The sequence below is a fragment of the Passer montanus genome, unplaced genomic scaffold (assembly GCF_014805655.1).
Source record: "Passer montanus isolate IOZ18808 unplaced genomic scaffold, ASM1480565v1 scaffold50, whole genome shotgun sequence".
Lineage (NCBI taxonomy): Eukaryota > Metazoa > Chordata > Aves > Passeriformes > Passeridae > Passer > Passer montanus.
Window position 1 is genome coordinate 1,893,380 of NW_024369930.1, and position 20,185 is coordinate 1,913,564.

At 36.4% G+C, this 20,185-nt stretch overlaps 1 protein-coding gene across 6 annotated transcripts in view; it reads left to right on the forward strand.

The window, feature by feature from the left end:
* PCLO (piccolo presynaptic cytomatrix protein) overlaps positions 1-20,185 on the forward strand; it is a 325,587-nt gene that overhangs the window by 11,967 nt on the left and 293,435 nt on the right. For all 6 annotated transcript variants that reach the window (XM_039723653.1, XM_039723648.1, XM_039723650.1 and 3 more), the window contains exon 3: positions 7,656-9,053. In XM_039723653.1, the coding sequence (XP_039579587.1) occupies positions 7,656-9,053 (1,398 nt within the window). The remainder of the gene's footprint in view (positions 1-7,655; positions 9,054-20,185) is intronic.

The window sequence follows — 20,185 nt, forward strand, 5'->3', positions numbered from 1 at the left end:
TATGTATTTGAGACCAGTACATGGTCTGTCTTGTTCCAAGGACAGTACCTGGTCTTCAAAGTATCTCTGTAATCTGTCCAATTCCCGTAAGAATATCATGGCCTTGTTCAGCGAAGAATCCTTCTACAACATTTGAAATTAATCTTGAGGCCAGTATAATTATATACATGGATACATAATGAAAATTATACATTCAAATAATGCAAAGCTGTGTATTGATACACACCAGGGCTGTCCAATTCCCATAGGAGAATATCATGGCCTTGTTCAGCGAAGAATCCTTCTACAACATTGAAATTAATCTCGAGGCCAGGTATAATTATATACATGGATACATAATGAAAATTATACATTCAAATAATGCAAAGCTGTGTATTGATACAGAATTTGTTTACTTGCCAGAAGTTCTTCTGGGTGGAGATAATATAAAAATATTTTATTGTTTTTAATTTTTTTTTCCAAACAATGTGTCTGTACCAAAGCTGACTTATTCCTAACAGAAAAAAGAGGAAGGATAAAAATTCCAAGAGAAGGAAGCACAAAGCCCAAACAGCTGACTGTCTCAAAGTGGAGTGTATGGTTTCTAATCAAGTAGAACTTTTTAATGGATTTTTATCTTTCAATTCAACATGAAAAATTTTTAACTCGGTCTGAAATATTTTATTTTTTATTGCTATTGTAAATTTTTGTGGGGGAGGACATGTCTATGTCTATTTTTTAAACTATTTTTTTGTTAGGATAGAAATTTTCCATATCAGTTGTAGGACATATTATTGCCTTGATTTTTTTTTTTCATTCTTTCTGCCTCTCTTTATATTTACAATAATATCACAACATTGGATTTAAAAATATAACATTTTATTTCAAATCTTTATAATTATTTTTGGTATAAATCTCTAACTAAGCTCTAAATCTCCTAAACACACTTGAGCATGAAGTAGGATCAGTAACAAAACAGAATTTAAACAGTCAGAAAGGCATTTATTTTTGTTTGTTATTGTCATTATTATTAGGTTGTATAGGGGGAACAATATATAATAATTTAAAATAAGGAAGATTACTATAATTCTTGTGGTGAATCCAGGTAAGTTTTGCTTATACTTACAATAAAATTAGTAGAAATTACTCTATTAAATCTTTGTTGATTACATGACAGTAAAGGAAGCTGTTGATTGAAGTATTCCCTGTGGTTTGCAGTCTAGACCCTGCTGTGTTGTAATAGGACATAGGAACCAGAATGCAACTTGGTCTGGAAATGATGTATAAACAAGAATAAAACTGCCATCACTGTGGCAGTGACATGCAACAAAATCTTAAGTTTTTTAATATCAGGGAAAATTGCTTTGAGTTTGTACACCCTATGTGAACTTGGTGGGAGGAAGGTAAGGGTTATATAAGTAAAGCAGAAAAAAATAGAAAAAAAAAATAAAGGACCTAAATCTAATATAAGCTGTTATAATCATCATAAGTTGTATCGAAATGAGTTTAAAAGAACTCCATCAAATCCTAAGGCTTTTAAAAATTTTTCAAAGTAGTTATTTAAATACCAGCTCTTAACTGTGCTGAAGTAAAGCGAGAAGAGTTCTGTTAAACTGATGGACATTAGTCTGGGTTCAAATTGATCAGAGAGCAGATGCAAACAACTTGTTTAGTTGCCATTTAAAAGCCATAAAAGTGTGAAATATTTGCTTTAGTACGAAGAGTAGTTGGGGTGTTCCAGTGTTACCAACACTGCAATTTCTATGCAAATGAGGATTTTTGTGATGAAATGAAGTTAGTATAGTTCCTATAGTTCTGCCTACAATATGCAAATGGGGATTATTCATAATTTTTGTGATGAAATGAAGTTAGTATAGTTCCTATAGTTCTGCCTGTCGCCACAACTTCTGCACTGACATTTGGGAAAATTGTAAAGGTCTTCAAGTAGAAGCGTTATGGAAGTACTGGATACTGTTTCTCTCTGTGGAATATTCTTAAACAAACTTCCACATTGTTTCTGTCTTAGAGGAAAGCTGTGTGCCTAGAGTTCTGCTTTACTTTAAGGATTAGATGTAGAAATAGCAGTGATGCCCTGTGGTTTTTTCTTTTTTTTTTTTCCTCTTTAATTAAGGGGCAGAACATAGAGGCAAAACCCCTCTGTATGGGGAATAGTGTCCCAATAATTTAATTGAGCAATATTCTACAATATGCTGGAGTGTTTTCTCATTAGTCCAGAAAGCTGGCCTGTACAGTTTTTAACACAAGTAAATAATAAATTAATCTGCATAGCTAAAGATGTCAACTGCAGTCAGCCATCTGTGCCAGTATTGCTGTTGCTCAGCAACTGTAATTTACTACTATGTGAGGCCATGTGATGTGGGATGGTGTTTGCTGGGCAGCCACTGGGCAGGCAGCACGGCCCAGCCCTGCTCTCACCAGACAGCTTAATCCTTTCCATGATTCGCTCAGTGCAGCACAGATGAACTTTGTTAACCTTTTCTTTGCCACTCTCTTGATTTGCAGTTAGATTTTTTTGTCAGTCCTTCACGTGTCTCTGGCATATTAAATCTCAGTGCAGTTGATGAGAGCAATGAGCATTTGTTGCATTACTCCATGATGCAGTGCACTGAGCTGTTTTTCCTTGCTATGTGCATTAGACAGCTTAATCATGTCCCTGGCTAAAAAAAAATAGTTTTTAGATATCCTGGGATACTGACATTCAAAAAAAAAATCAAAAGGTAATGTTCATTATTTTGGTTTATGATTCTAATTATGTAAGCTATAAAATAATAGTTCCCCAAACATTCATAATGCATATGCAAACTATAGATTTTCATATTAGTAATTTAAGTAGAGCAGTGTAGTATGTTTTAAGATTGTGATAACTGCATAATAGAATTAATTCTGCAGTGTTCAGTAGCTATAGAACAGCTAAGTAACATTTAAAAATGGTTTTTCAATATGTCTGTTTAAAAAGTTTGCACCAGCATTGGTTTAGCACCAAGCTACAGAGCTTGTCACCATAGCTGTGGTTTGTAGAAGCATACCCATGGACTATGCTGCTGATTAGAATCTCATGTCATGTTTGTGAGCACCTTGAGTCAGTGTTCCCTGACAAACTCATCATATACCTGAAAGGAAGGTAAATATGTATTTTGTAGTGATGATGTATTTGCCTGAAATGGGGACCAGTTGCATACTGTATACAATTGTTAAATGTTTGGTTTGGTAATTACTTTGAACAGCTGAGAACTTTTTCATAAAAGAATGGTATAGAAGAAAAAACTTTGTCTCCAATATTGCACAAGCTCCTTTAGAAGACATTTTAACTTGTATGTTGACATACCAATTTAATTTGGTTTGTGATGGTTGGTTTTTTTTTTTCTTTCATAACAGGATTTTCTGATTTAGTTTCTTGACTTAGAGTGTTCTACCGCACTGCATGAAGCTGCATAAAATCATGTGCTTGAGCATGTTATTTTTCATGTTTCTCTCATCATCTTGGCAAAAATGTCTGTTAAGAGCCAAATCTGGATTCGTCACTGCTCTTTAAAATTGTTAGGGACTGAATAAGTTACTGTGTTTTCAAACTAAAAGCTGATTTTGTCAATAAAGCTTTGGAGCTGAGCAGTGTCAGCAAAGTCCATTTTGCGTACCTATGGTAATGTAAAGGGATGTTAATATTTTATGTATATTTTAAGTTCCTTTTTATAGCAGCAAATGACTGTTCTAAATGAAAATGAGACCCATTCACTTAGAGTGCAGCTCTGCTCTGCAAAGGACTGTTAACATGGCTTCTGAGAGCCGCATTCATATTGTGTGCCAGTAATTTTTATATGAAATATGTGCAATCTGCAAGTCAAAATTTATTTATCATGTACTTCTGGAATCATAGAATCAACATAGATTCTCTTCCTCCCCTACATCATCCGCAGGGATAGAAATTAAGCATGCCAGGCAATGCACTTGCTGACAGCTTTCCTGTTGCTTTTGATGGGTCTGTGTTGCTAGAACAAATTACAACCATTTTTGAAGAAAGGAATAGACACTGGATTGCCTTCAGCTGTCTTGGCTTTGTTTGGGATAGGAAGAAGGACTGAACTATAGTTGCTATTTGTTACTGGTGTCAACTGTTTGCTTGCCTTTCTTTATGCACTCATAATCTATGAAATGTAGTGTTATAATTTTCTTAAAAGTAATTCTCCATGGATGTTGTTAGTAAAATACTGAATGAATTCATTTGGTGCTTCAAACTAGAAGAGTTGATGCTACTATTGATGAATATATAAAATACATTTTAATTACTTTTTGTTGTTCTGAGGGTGTATAGTTTCTACAAGAGTTAGAAAAGAAAGCAGCAATTTTCTTTGCTCAGGAGGTGAAATCTGAACAAAAATGCTGCATGAAATCTGTCAAGTTTACTGTCCTAGTTATGGCACTTATTGGCATGTCTCAGAATGAAGAAAATCACTTACAGACTTCTTCTAGAAATAAGACCCAGCTCCCCCCCCTATATATTGGTATAAAAACCGCACAGCTTTGGTTTCTCAGCATCAAAGAGGAATCTCTGTCACAGACAGGAATGGTGAAAAATCAAAAGTTCCTCTGGAAACTTTTGGTTTTTAATTCCACATACTAGAAATGTGGAGAAAGAAACTAGGAGTCACAGAACTTCTGCCCAGAAACACCTTTAAGATTAGAGAAACATTTTTATTTTAGGTATCTGCAGCTGTACTGTTTTACTTCATCTGTAATAATGTGCAAGAGCATCTGTATTTAATGGAAGACTGCTCCTGTCAAAATGTATGGAAAATCTCTGTAATTCTGGCAGAGCAAACAGGCAAGTGTTTGATAGAAAACTATATCACATAGCACATTTCATTTTGAACTGCTGCTGTTCCAATCACAGGACTATAGTTTGTGCAGTTTTGTTTTTGTTTGAAGATGTGTGTAACCCATAATGACTTGAGCGTTTTGGCAATTAATTCCTCCCACTAAAATGCATGGGAGGAATTTTATGTTCAAACCAGAAAGATGTAAAAAATAATACAGTGAAGTGAAACTTTGTATATTTTCCATTTTTAAGTTCAACTGTAGGAGTTGCTGATTCGGTTTTGGTTTTGGAGGCTTCAGTTTCATACCAAGAATGCACATATGTGTATATATGTATATAATTTAAAAAAATAATAAGGAAAAAACAGTGGTTGAGGGTTAAGGTTTTGTTTTCTACACAAGGCTGTTTTGAAATCTGTAGCATAAAAGTAATGGTTGTTTGGACTCCGAGTAGGTTGATGAATCAGACAGGACAAGCTGCAGGTTGAAGACAAACCTAAATGCTTATAAATGCAATTGGAATATGGACATCTTAAATGTAAGAATTATTTAAACTACTCATTTTATAGCCCCACCAACTCTACAGCTACTTCATTTGAGGCCTTGAAGGCATCATAGTGATATAAATTTAGATTTCCTGGAAGCTGAATGAGAGCAAGTAGGCACCTGTTATTGCCATGGTGTAAAAAGAAGCAGAAACATTGAATCCCTATGGAAAGCACATTTTCCAAATATTTGTAGTAATCCTTTGGAGGAGCGGGGGGAAAGCCATTCCTTGCTTAGGTCCATTAAAAAACTCCTCACAGAATCTTGTCTTTCTCCACTGTAGAGCAGAGCTTACCTCCCTAATATAAGAAATCTTAGTTACTTTCCCAAAGCCAGACAACTGTGACAGCCTGGTCTTTGATTACACTTAAGCCCTAGAAAACCCTCAAGGATTAATCCAGAAATGGTATTAGTATATATCTAATTAAATTATGTTACTAATATATACAATCAGGTAAGGGAAGTGATCATTAAGCAAACAAAATGGGAGTTAAGCTAAGTGTAATCCTTGCTCAAGTCCTCTGTACAGGTCTGAACTTAATTCCTTTCATAATTCAAAGCAGAGTTTAAACATGTGTTCCAGGTTTTTTTCAGTTGTTTTCACTTTTTAACAATTATTTGTTACATGGTTTGTAAGTAGAACAGAGAACTGTTTAAACAATCTAAAAAAAATTGCACTGAAAATGGAAGATAAGTGCAGCCTTATTATGAATGGAACTTCACAGCGGAGGACAAAATTTGTCATCGCTTTGTGAAGCTGTTAGTAACAGTGAACTTTTATTCCAGAGTGTGTGTTTATACCATGTTTATCAGAATAATTTAAATAACTGTGTTTTAGGGAGCTGCATCCAACTCTTAATTTTTGCTGCTGCAAAAACACAAGGCTGGCAAGGCACACCAAAGTAATGAATTCATTGCCTCAGTCCATGATATCAGAGCTCTTTTCTTCCAGTAAGCTGTGATATTACACAGACAAAATCCTTCTTTGTGTGTAGTGCCTCTAGATTTGTTCCATGGTGTGTAGTAGAGATTTCATAGCAACACAGAATCATTTATGTTGTAAAAGATCTCTAAGACCATCAAGTCCTGAGTGAGGAACAGCATCCAGGAATCTTCACCCTTAAGGGAAAAGAGACTTATGTTGTGTGTTCTCCTGCTTGCCATTCCCTCTGTTGCAGTGGTATGTGCAAGTTCTGTAGCTGGCACCCTGAGTTTCACACAAGGACTAAAGAATAAGAGAAGAGCTAAAGGTGACCTGCTTAAATAGCTGCTTGCAGGTGGAGGCCCATGAGACTCTGTACCATATTGAATGGCATTTTTGCTACCTATAATGTTTCTGCTAGTGATAGAAACTGTGGAAAGTAGCACATGACCACATGTTTTAGGCAATTTGATCCTTTCTCAGATGGTGAAACTGGGCTTTTCTGTCTTATGAGAAATATGGTTTCCCTCTCATGTAATACTGCTTGGGAATCAAAAAAAAAATGTTTTAAAGTAGTGAGGCACTATAATTGATGAGAAACATGAGCAAATACATTATTTGCATGATTCCTTCTCCTCTGTGTGAGAAGGGCCCATTGTATACAGTAATTACCCTAGAAACTTCTAATATCAAAGGAGCTGGGAAACCTAGTTATGGCTCTTGAAATACCATCAGGGCTCAGGCAAAGCTCGCCACTGATTTTAGATGAACACTTACCCCCTGAAATTGGTGGTGATTCATAAGTCTGTGTTACACCATTTACACACCTCTGTGGCTAATTCATTGGATACATATGTACTGCCAATACCTGTGCTCTGTAATTTAAACCATTACCAAAAGCATTAGCTGCATTAAGAGCTTGATAGATGTATGCTTAAAGATAATTATGCATTTACTGTGTTTTAATAATTCTGATTATTGTTTTCTGTCAGCAGACTTGATGTGTTAAACTATTTTAGCAGTATTTGTCATTATTCTGGCAAATCATTGCTGTAAATGACTCACTGGGTCCCATGAAATTCCAATGCTTTTTTTTTCATTCTGATAGGTTTTTATCCTTCAGTATTCAGCTGTGTGTAAACCGAATGTGAAGCCATTAGAATCATGGGCTCAGTGATAGCTTGACTCACAGCAATGTGGAGAAGAATGAAAATAATCAGCTATGCATGTTAATTGCAAAACATTATTAGTGGTATTTCTGCCTTTTTACATGGAAGTTTAAAATATTGGAGCAATTCCTATGTTAGAATAACCTATTATGTTTATTTTATGACCTTTGCCTTATTTTAATTGTAATTGCCTTTTTTTTTTTCAGATCAGTGAATGGCTCTGTTTAAACTGCCAGATGCAAAGAACCTTAGGAGGTGACCTAGCACCAGGTCTTGGTCCTGGGCCACAGCCACTTGCACCCAAACAGAAGACACCCATTCCACCTTCAGCTAAACCATCTCCCCAGCCACAGTCTGTTCAAAAGAAAGATGTAGCTCCAAAACCTGATCCTTCACAGTCAGCAGATTCAAAAAAACCTCCTCCACAAAAAAAGCAAACACCCTTGTCTGGGTCTCCTCCTGTAAAATCAAAACAACCCCGTGCGGAACCCACTGACATCTCCCAGCAAATTGATGCCACTCCAAAATCTGATCAGGTCAAGCCAACACAGGCTGAAGATAAGCAAAAACAACCCAGTGTACAGAAGCCCACAGCAGACTCTGTATCTACCTCTGTAGCACCAGAACAGAAGCAGGATTTGACAGGCCCCAGACCACCAACTCAACAAAAAGTGACAGACTCCCCAAAGCCTGAGCTTGCAAAGCCATCCCAGGACACACATCCAGCAGGGGATAAACCAGATTCCAAACCTGTTCCACATGTGTCCCGGCAGAAGTCAGATCCCAAGCTTGCATCTCAGCCTGGGGCTAGACCAGATGCTAAAGCTCAAAAGCCTGTTGAGCCAACGCAAACAAAAGATGATCCTAAAAAGTTACCAACAAAACCAGCCCCAAAGCCTGATACAAAACCAGCTCCCAAGGGCCCACAGGCAGGGCCAGGACCCAAGGCAGTGCCAGCACAGCCGGCACCTCAGCCCCAGCCACCTCAGAAAACCCCAGAGCAATCAAGGCGGTTCAGCCTTAACCTGGGAGGCATCACTGATGCCCCTAAGCCTCAGCCTACCACACCACAAGAAACAGTTACTGGGAAACTGTTTGGATTTGGAGCTTCATTCTTCAGCCAGGCCTCAAATTTAATTTCCACAGCAGGTCAGACAGGGTCTCAGCCATCGGGCCCCCCTCCGCCTGTTCCTGCAGCGAAGCAGCCCCAGCCTCCAGCACAGCCTCCAGCCCCTCAAGCAGCCCCCAAAGAGGCTGCTCAGGCTCAGCCTCTTCCAAAAGCTGTTCCTGTAAAAAAAGAAGCCAAGCCTCTTACAACTGAAAAATCAGAGCCATCAAAAGTGGATAGTGTTTTAACTAAAGGATCTGATTTAGAAAAGAAACCTGGTTTGGCTAAAGATAGCAAGCCTCAGGCTGCTGAAGCTAAGAAACCTGATGGACTTTCGGAACCAGAGAAAGCTAGGCAACCTGAAATGTCTTGTCCCCTTTGTAAAACTGGACTAAATATTGGTTCAAAGGATCCCCCCAACTTTAATACCTGTACCGAGTGCAAGAAAGTTGTGTGCAATCTCTGTGGATTTAACCCAATGCCACACATAGCTGAGGTAAGGTGATGGAGTCTGTATTTACCCTGTATTCCTACCTACAGGTTCCCGGTGCTGTGGAGACATAAATAGCTGGTTTTTAGCTATTGAATTGTTAAGAAATTTTATTGAACATTTCATCATCTGAAGTCTTTTAAAATTAAGTGTTTTTGTTGTATGAAACTTTGTCACTTCTCAGATAGTACTGATGAATTTCTGAACTAAGGAGTCTGGTAGAGGTGGTTGCTAGTGCTTTGAGACATAGCAGATGTAGTTATGAACTCCTTTGAAACTGGTGCTGCTATGGCACAGCAAACTACTGTACTTTCAGTCTGTTTTACAAGCTTTTTCTTATACTTCAGTGTTGTCTCTGAATATGTGCTTCTTTAACCAGTGCCTCTGATTCAAAAAGCTATTGAATGAAGGAATGTGTTAATGCTTAGTTATTGCATTTCCCTCCTGTTAATACATGATAAATTTATTCTATTAACCTCATTCTGCCTCTGGAGTCTTTGCATATGCTGATGCTTTCATTAGGATGGTTGAAGTTTGAGTGATACCTGTGTGGTGAAAGATGTAATTTTTTGGCAAGAACAATACAAGGCTCACAAAGTTACTTAATTCATTAAAGACTCACTTTGAAAGTGCTTTTTGTGTGAGTGCATGAGACAGCTGCTCATATTTAAAAGAATTGCACAACTTATTTTCAACAGTTTATTCCATATTGCATGTTTTTAACTGCTTCCTTTCTCTGGGTAAGTTTTTTTTGACAAGGGGATTTGAAACTTTACAATAGTTTAACAGAAAGATGGAGGCACATCATATATGCCCTATGAATTTGGCAAGTTTAATTCAACAGAAGCAGACCAACTAAAAATACTTGTGAGCAATTGAAATGTTAAGTTGGTCTGTGCAGCACATGAGAACTGTGGCAGTTGGTGTTCTGCCTTTGAAATCTGAATGAGTAAATGACAAATGACTGCTAGGGTTAAAGGATATCACATCTCTTAAGGTGAGAATAAATGTGGGATGAAATAGCATATTGCAGGGAAAATATTGCTTATGATGTTTGCATTTGCCTTTCTTTGTATGTTATGTTTGCATATGCCTTTCTTTGTGTATTATTTGCTGGAATATACTATCATTTAAGAGGTCTTTTTCTTAATACAATAAGCACATTCTATCCAACACATGATATGTTGTCTAATGTATTTGTGGTCATTGAGGTCAGAAAGAAATGTCTGAAAATTCAGGAAGAAGATTGATCAGGGATTGAAAATTGGGAGTCAGTTAATTTTTAACATTGTTTATGCACTGAATACCATCAATCACACACACACCCTCATTATCCAACTCTGGGAATACATACACACAATTATATGGATTTAATTGAGAAAAATGCTATGACTTTCTCCAGGGGCACTCTAGTATGTGAACACAGAGTACCATGGAAACAAGATGTGTCAGTCTGGTGAAACATTGCTCAAATGACAGCTACTTGAGTCTCGGTGCATGACTTGTCTTCTTCAGCATTGGCTTAGTTGTGATGGTGTAGGACTGCCTTGTGGTGTGCAGATGTAACCTTGATTTCTTCTGGTTAAGATGAGAAGGCTGATACTCTGTTTCTGTTTATCCATCACTGTTTTTCTAGAAGATGCCCTCTGTTTCTGCTCTTTAGAATATTCAGAACTTGAATTATGAATGATTTTCCTTAGTCTGACTTCCTCATGCCTTTCTTTGTATCTCTTTTGGCACCTGCTTGAACATTCTTCTTCCTTGTCCTACACATTTCCACCTCTGTCCACATCTTCTGTCTTGCCTTCTTTTTCCACTTAGTTTTGCTGGAAAGTAGCAATGTATATTTCCTTTACAATAGGAGGTGGTTTGCTTGGCTGAGAGCATCCTGACTTTCCTTTTAATAAAGACTGGACAGACAGAACAAGGAGCTCATGGTTTCATCTCCCAATGTGCTGTGTAAATAATGTATTTATGGTCAGATAGCAATTCTGTCCCTGGATGCACAGTATGTGGTATATACTTTTTACATGACAGAGCTATGATGATGAGAAAATAGTTTATGCTCACTTGCATACTCTTTTCGTCAAACAAATTCTTCTAATGTGTTCAGTACTGTCTTGGAGGTTTTATTTACTTGTCTCTTTCTTTGGAGGTTAGGAAGGAGAAATAGAAATGCTTTTTAAAATTTGTATTTCTGGTGGTTTTCTACCTAATTCTTTTATTCCTATACTGTGCATTCAGATAAAAAATGTAATTCCAGAAGCTATATACTGTCTTAGCCCCAGAAGTGATCTTTGGATGAACAAACATATTGCTTCTTAAACATAATCTTAGTTTTCCTTTGGGCCTGCAGCTGTATCGCAGTTATTGTGACAGTTGCTTATGTGTTGTCTACATTTTGTTCCCTCAGTAATGGCTGAAAATGAGTGCAGTTTTATTGACTGAGTGATGGCTGAGCTCTTGTTGCCAACAAAGCTTGTATTAAGCTACATGATAAGGATCAGTCCAATGGAACAGGGAAACCAGTGTTTCATTGCCAAATGCAGAGGAGCATCTAAACCCCATGGGCACTTCTACCTTAAGATCTCTCAGCAGGGAATTTTTTCCAGCCAATGTGCTGCTGTACTGCAGACTGGGCTGAGAGTAATTTTAAGGGAAGAAAGTGCTTTCTTACAGTGGTAGTTGTTTTTTCTTGCCTGTATGTGACAGAAATAACTATGAAAAAATCTTTAAGCTGCTGCAAACATTCAGTCCTCTAATAACCCCTCTACTGCAGAAAATATAACTAGAGTCTTACCTAGTCAAAATCGACAATATACTATTTACTTCAGTGAAATTGTTTTGATTTGTGCAAGCAGAGAATTAGTCCAGAATACATTTTCTTAAAATGTATTTAAGAAAAAAATGATTGTTCTTTTTCTCCCTGATTTGTTGCTACAACAGTCAAACAGTTATTTACTTAAATGGTAATTTATCCATGATGCAAACAGCCACAAATGATTAAATAAATGACACTTGATAGATTTCAGAGACCCACAGGACCATGGGAGCCCTAGTGCATTAGCAGACTCCTTATTCTGCCATTTGCTCAATGGGGAGGAGAACTGTTTACCAGCTCTGTAATTAGCTTTCCAGCTCAGGTAGTTGGAAGCAGCTCTATTTTTAGTAACAAAGCACAAGATCACAACTGCTGAAGCCAGAAATGAAATGTGTGGCAACGACCATTTTGTGCATTTAAAACTCAGTGAACTGTTTGGAATATTGAGCAGGAGCAGAGATGGTTGTCTATAATGTAATTAAATATGTTGAGGTCAGGAATGTAGAACCTGTAATAAATTAATGCAATAATAAAATGTAAAAAAAAAAAAGTTTAAAAGCTAAACTAAGGGAAAATAAGATCATCCAGATTTTTAGATTCTATGTGGGCAATATGGAGGATAACATCTTGATAGAATCATGTTATGAACAGAAAGAGTTGAAAATGTGAAGTGTGTATATGTGGCCATGCTAATAGATTTAATCTAATAGAACCACCAGGAGAACAACAGAAGCACTTTTTAGTTTGCTGATAGCTATAAAATTACCTAGAAAGGCACTGGGAAATAAAGAATGCTCCATATGTGAAATAAATTACTGGGGCTACAGAAAGGAGAGAAAAGTTTTGAATGATGATGAAGGTCAGGGATAACTGGGGAAGGGCAGAAGAGACATCATATCTCTGACTTGGCAAGGATTTGTTGTTTGAAAAAGATGTAATCTGTTAGAGATATGATCAGAATACATAATATAAACAATTTTAGAGTGATATTTCTTAACATATTCAGAAATCATGCTAATTCAGTTTATTACAGCGCATGTAGTCTGTATGAAATTGTTTTGCATTGGTGGATATGATGACAGGAATCTATAAAGCTTGATGGTTTCTGTCCAATCTATATTCTTATATATCTTTTTTTATAAATAGTAGAATTTACATGTTTTTCTAACTCATTTTACCACTCCTACTTATTAGACTTAACTAAATAGTTTTTTCTTGTTTCCACAGACTGTGGAGAGAAGGAAAATAAAAAAATATAAATGATGTTTTTTTAAAAGTAAGCACAGTGCCATCATTAAACTCCATATCATAACCAGGTGAAAAATTGGTACCTTGCTCTTCCAGTATGAACTTCTAGAAGTAGCAGTAAATAGCATTTTGGAACTGATATAAGCCTCTCTGGAGATGAAGGGTGGTGGAATGGTGTCATGCACCTGGGTACATCTTGGGTTTTTCTACCTCCTCCCAAAATCCTGCACAAAGGGTACTGGGTGAATGAGCACTCAGTGTAAATAATTCTGCTAGATTCTGTTTTTTCAAGACTTCACTGATATTTTAAATGGACTGAGGGCCTGAGTAAGTGTGCCCTTATACTCAAGCTCAAGTAGGCTTTAAAAAATAAATAAAAAAACCCCCGAAACCTGAACTAAGTAATCAAACCCTGCTGTTTAAATGCCCAAATAAGCTTTGGACTTCTTAAAACAGTGTGCAGCAACATTAACAAGTAATAATCTATGTATTATTCTAATAAAAATCCCCAAAATAGTGTACTGCACCATCTGAGGTGACACCCATTGCCTATCTTTAATTAATTAACAGCTCTGTACTGTCATATATTTCCTGCTTGAGAAAGCTCAGACTGCTCTGCAAACTGGCAGGTTTAGCTCCTATAAGGAACTCCTATTTTCTCTCTTATGTTTGGTGATGAGTTGTTTTGGAAACAGATGGTGTCTGGGAAACACAGTGAAGAAGAATTTGCACTAAAGAGACAAGAGAAAAACAATCACTCCTTTCAGTTGCATAATTTATCTTCTCTGCTTCTTCCCTCTTCCCTTAAAGAACCTTTTAAAATTTTTATTGTAAGAAAGTGAATGCTATTACTGTTTAATAAAGTAACTAAATAATACAGAACATAAGAGGCTAACACAATGTACTCCCTAACATTTATGGAAATTTTATCCATTAAATGATAATTCTTTATAATTGAGAAAATATTAAAACTACTGCTAATTATTACTTTGAAAGATAAAATCTGGCATTGAAAAACAGAGTGCATGTTAGATGATAAAAACCCCACTGTATTTCTTGACTGTCAGAATGAAATTAATCTCACTTGTAATTAGGTATCTTGCTTTTCTTTTTAACTTATTCAATATGCATGACAGACAAAACTATTGAAATGGGAATATTTTTCATTCATAGTGAGAATGACTCACCTCTTCCATTTTTCCTATAAAGCACATATATTGTATTGTATATATATACAGAATGGAAGGGCTAATATGGAAAGACTCTTTGATGGATGATTTAGTCAAAATTGAACACAGATAATTTTTTTTTTTAAATTTAATGCCTGAATTTACTTTTTAAATAAGATTGAACAGCTTAAGCTTCTTCAACAAAGTTCGATTTTGGTGAGGTATTTGCAGAGGTATTTAAATGCTTAATGACAGACAGATACTTGTAAGGATGTTAGGAGCTCATGTCCTTCTCTGATGCCTCAGCTAAACCTGTTCCAAAAAAACCAGCTTTGACCTGATGATTTTACAGAGGCCTGAACCTCTGTCTTCTGCACATGGCTTGAGCTGTTCCTTTTGAGCAGTGTCTAGCTTCTCTTTAAACCCTTTTGAAGTCCAGACATGGAAACCTCTTGTGGGGTCTGATTTTGCTGTGTCTCTGAGAAGAGTTCAACCAGAGGCAGTACTTCTTGGCATTAAGCATGCCAGCTGCAACTTCTTTAATAATTTATAGCAATAATACAAGCCGCTTATGGTCAAGTGTAATGTGGTGGTGGTTTGCCAAGTTTATTTCTTCTTCAGTGGTATTCTATGGAAAATGCTGACTTGCAAATAGACCTGTGACTTCAGGATTCTCATCCTCATCTCAGGCCTGTTGCTGCCATGGTACCACCAAGCCTCTTGTCTCCCAATTTTCTCCAAGACCCCAATTCTGCACTCATGTTTCAACAAAATGAACCACTGCATTCAGATAACCTATTCAGTAGATGTCCTCTGATGGTTTTGTTTGAATTCCCCATCACTGTACAGAGAAATGAAAAGCTCCTTACTTTCTCACAACTTTCTCTGAACAGGTGTCTTGCAGTTCAGTGGGGCTGCTTGATCCAGAGCAAATTATACACTTATGCAGTTTCATTTTTTGGCAGTCAGGTTTTGATGGTTATTTCTTAATATGATCTTGGGACAATATTTGAAAGCAAAGCATCTGAGATCTCTGTGGGTATTAGTCAAGGCATGAGTTACAAGACTGCATTATTGTTGATTTTCCTTTTCAGTATTTATGACCATAAAATTAGGTTTTGTTTTTTCCCCTGAAATTAAATTCAAGGCGTGAAGATTGGTCTCATTGCTCAAAGTAATAGTGTGACCTTTGGAAGGACTATTACCATGATTAATTGCCTGCTATTTGTTTCCTTTATTCTAGTATCAAAAAGTTTCCAAATTACTGCTCTGAACAAAGAACTCCGGTTGAAACCAGCAATGAGATATATAAAGCCATGTAAGGCCAGATGGCTTTTATTAATGTTGGTAATGGCCACTGATGGTGTGAAATCCAAAGGGATGTCTACAGCAGCACTGCTGCTGGCATGCACAGCTCCTGTCTATCTGGCTATTTTTCATCCACTTGGAATTAATTTGCAATGAGTTATTTATTTATATACATTTATTCCATCTTAGATGCCTTTGCATTTTTGAAAGATAAAATGCTTAGGTGAGTGATTAATGCAGAGCTTTCAGTGCTGATTTTTATGTGTGGTTTATTTTTCTCCTGGTCAGATAGTTTATAGATTAGTGTATTGAGACAGTCAGGATGGAGTCACAAATGTATAACAGATTATCAGGAAAATTACTGACCTGGCCTTGAGCCAGGTGATTTTCTTCTCCATTACTTCATTAAAAATTTGGTTGGTCTCCCATTATTGAATGAGGAAGAAGTCTTTTGAAAGCTAAGCTGGTATCAACTTTTTGAATTTTTCTACTCAACTTTAGAACAATAGTTTAAAGAGAATTTATTGATATAAAGGTATTTCATGTTTTTCTTTTCTATTATAGCATAATACATTTTTTGTTCATGCTTTGAGAAACAAAAATGCTTACTTTAGAGGCTTTAAATGTTGCTGTGAGTTTTAGTTAATGTCAACATAAGACCCAGTGATATACTGCCAGATTTTCTTAAGCAAACAGACAAAATCTACTGTATGTTAAGTGCCTTCATTTTTTTTGCTTTTTGGTGCCCAGGTAAGACATTATATGCTATCTGATCACATTGACACTGTCATAAGTTTTGGTGTTCTGATAGATTCCCTAACAGAGGGGAGCTTCAAAAGAATTTTTTTTAATATCCCAGGAATATGAAGAGCTGATGCTTTTCCAAGGAAAAATGCTATCATAACATTTTGAAACATATCAGAGGATTTTAAATGTCTGAAACCAGGATATTTTTCCCTGAATATTTGTCACTGTGATTGACTGTAGTAGGACGGATAGATATTGTAGTATTCTGAGAAGACAATATACTGTTAATTGCATATTTGCATACATTTTGTGGTCTCATTTATTGAAAAGCAAGGCTATTTATGTTAAAGAAGTTAAGTTCCAATTCCTGCATATGTAAAAAATGTCATGTCATATTTCTGCTGACCAAAAGCCAAATGTTGTCACACCACAAGAGCATATAAGTAAAGAAAGGTCAATGTTTCATGCACAAAAAAAACCCCTGTAATATCCTTTGTTTGCCACTGCTGTGGGGTGATTTTAAGCTTAATGGGATAGCATGAGCATAATCAAAGTAATTTTGCAACTAATTTTAACTGTTTGCAAGAAGTGTGGCCAGCTGTAAAAATAAAAATTTAGATGTAAAGGAAAAGATGAAATAAGCAAGAGGGGGAATTTACCTGATATCTGTTTGTGTTCTACAGATTAATATTTCTCTATGAATAATGAAAAGATTGTGTCATTTAAAGAGACAGTGGTCAGTAATTTTTTTTTTTATTTTGCTGAAATACATATAGTTCAGTGGACCAGAATGAGAACAAATGTGACTTTAGATTGAATGTTATATATCTATTAAATTGATTTCTGCAGTATTACTAAGAGTAAGGAGGGAGGCTGGGGGGAACCTAAGCCATTTTGTAGTAGTGGAAAGGCGATTAGATTCATGCCAGTAAGCTGCTGGAGATGCTGTCCAGCAGCATTTGAAACAGGAGGTCGCAGACTGATGTTGAAGAGTGGGATTAGCTGCTGTTGAGCTATTCTGGATGAATTTTGCACAAAATGCTGTTGAACTGGGGGGAAAGAGGGAAAATACATATTTTTACATCACTAGAAAAACAGAATGTAAGAGCTTGTAGGTTGTGTTAGACCAGAACACTCACAGAGAAGAATGATGAGGTATATTAGTTTTCCATCTGTGTTTTGGAGGTTAATGAAATTACTCTGACAGTGAGGTAACTTAGGCTTCTAAGGACAAGACTGAAAGACCATCTGGTGGTCTTCTGTTTTTAGTATTTCTAGGTTGGTAAATTTCTTTGTTGTTGTTGTTGGGTTTTATTTTTGTTTTTCCTCTTTTTTTTTTCCTTTGCAAACAGCCTTCACATTGGAAATGGTCCAGCTGTCATATGCAGAGATTAGAAATTGAACATATGAAATCTTGTCCTTATGCATACTATTTTGATGCATGTATTTACTTTTTCAGTTACTTTTTGTAGTTACCTTAATAATTGTGCTAAAGACTGCTGATGTGTTTATAATATTTTAGTTTTTTGGAGGGATTCTGACCACTTTCCTGGCATCCAAAAAGAGTATACTGTTGTGATTTTTTTCTTTGGTTTTGCAATGGCATTACCATAATTGCTGAAGATGTTGACATAACTCTGATCCTCATCATTATTTGTCAATACAAATATCTGATTTTGTTTTTGAAGTGCCATTTTGTATCTTCTCATTTATATAAGTAGAAAAAGATAGATTTCTTTCTGATTCCTTACAAACTCTTAGCTATTGTCTTCAGGATACTAGTTAGTAACTATAGTTTGGAACATTTAAAGCAGGATATTATGTTCTTTACTGTCTAGGTAAGCTGTCAGGTATGCTTGTTGCTCACCCTTCCCCAAACCAACACACCAACTCTTAAATGTCTACAAAAATGTTATTTACCCACAGCTATTCAATGGCAATTTACACTGAAACATTGAACTTTGACATAGTACAAGATAAGCAGCCTGGGCACATACCCAACTTCAGATGCTCTCTTCTTGCTTTTGAATTACAGTAGGAAAAAGACTGGAATGTTTGAAATACCTGTTATTTCTTAAATATTTTTGTTTTGCAATATGCACTAAATATTTTTTTTTTGCTCAAAGGTCAATCTGACACTGAAAATTGGCTAAAACAGTAAAGTTTAAACATATTCTACCTTCTGGCTCCTGTTTTTGGTATTTCATAGGTGAATTTTCTATTTTTTTATTTTTTTTTTTAAGTCAGAAGTGGACATCAGATTAAAATTTCAGCACTATCTGTAAAAGTATTTGGGTTTTTGTAAAGTTTAACTTGACCTATGGAAAGGGAAAAACTCAGAAAAAACTGAACCCTGCTTAGATTTTTTTGTTTTTAAGTGCAATGTATTTTCTACTTAATGTGGCTCAAGGTTGATGTCGACATTTGTAAGACTGAAAAAGTGTAGGCTTTGTACTGATTACAGAGCAAGTTAAACAGGACTATCTCTTTCATGGGTTTCTCTACGTGCACCTTTGTGCTGATCCACAATGCACTTCTGTTTTTTCCTGACAGTTGTAGCCAAGAACACTTGTAATGTGCTGTGCAGTGAATTTTTAAAGTCATGTGCCCAGTATATCTGGGACTCAATTACACTGTTATGCCAGACCTCTAAAGAGGAAGAGAATTACTGTTTTTCTTCCATATCACCTATCAGCAGAAGGATCTCCTGATCAAAACATGATCTCTCATGTGATTTGGCATCTTTTTAAATACTTCAGCTGTGCTGCTTTTTCTCATGACCTGTAAGAATTGTGTTAACTGCTCTGCCACCCTTCAAATGACAAATCTGGTCAATGTATTTTTCATAAAGTGCAATGAATCCACATTTTAGCTAAAGGAACTTATGTTTAAATACATAATGTTTTATAATTAGTTACAGACATAATTAGAGATGTCAGTGCAATTCATACTCTTCCCTCCCCTTGTTTTCTTCTCTATGCTATTGGTAACTGGAGTCAAGAAAGGTTCAGCTTTAATATGGTGAGTTGGCCTGTTCTAGGTGTTGGTCTAAGGTGTGATGCACTTTTCCTCATGAGTTCCTTAAGCTGATTTAGCTCATTTAAGTTTGGTCCTTGTTATCTTTCCAGGATAAAATGAAGATATATGTGATGCTGTAAGGATTGATATGTCTTTAGTACCTGGAAAGGGCAAGGTGAAACTCCCTCTACCTACAAATCAGAGTAGATCATCCTGTCCAAATCCCTGCTTGAAGCAGGGTCAGTTGAAGCAGGTTTCTTGGGGCCAGTTAGGGTTTGATTGGCTCCAGACTCAGACTTCACAGCCTCTTTAGACAACCATTGGCCACCTTCCTTTTTTTCAAGTATTTTCTTAAAGTAATATTTATTTGAAGGAATTGAGTTCAAATGAACTTAAATGAGTGAATTAAGTGCTTAGTATTTGAATTTATGTTAATTTGACTTTTTTTCCTGTTCATTGGATACCATTGAGCAGACTGTCTTTCTCTTTTTTCACTCTTCCCTCAGCTATTTGCACACGTTGAGGCAACCTTCCTCAGCCTTCTCTTTAGGCAACTTTTTCTTCCCATCTCCAGCTCTCTCAGCTTCTCCTTATACTATTGATGCTTCAGACCCTTAATCATCTTCATGACCCTTTACTGGACTTGCTCCAGTACTTCCATGTCTCTATGTTACTGGGAAGCCAAGAACTAGACGAAGAGCTCTTCCAGCAGTACAGAGTACAGGGCAATAATCACCTCCTAGACGTGCTAGCTATGCTCCTTACCAAGACAACCCAGGATGCTGGAAGTATTTAAGCATGACTTTTGCTTAATGCCTCCCCTTATT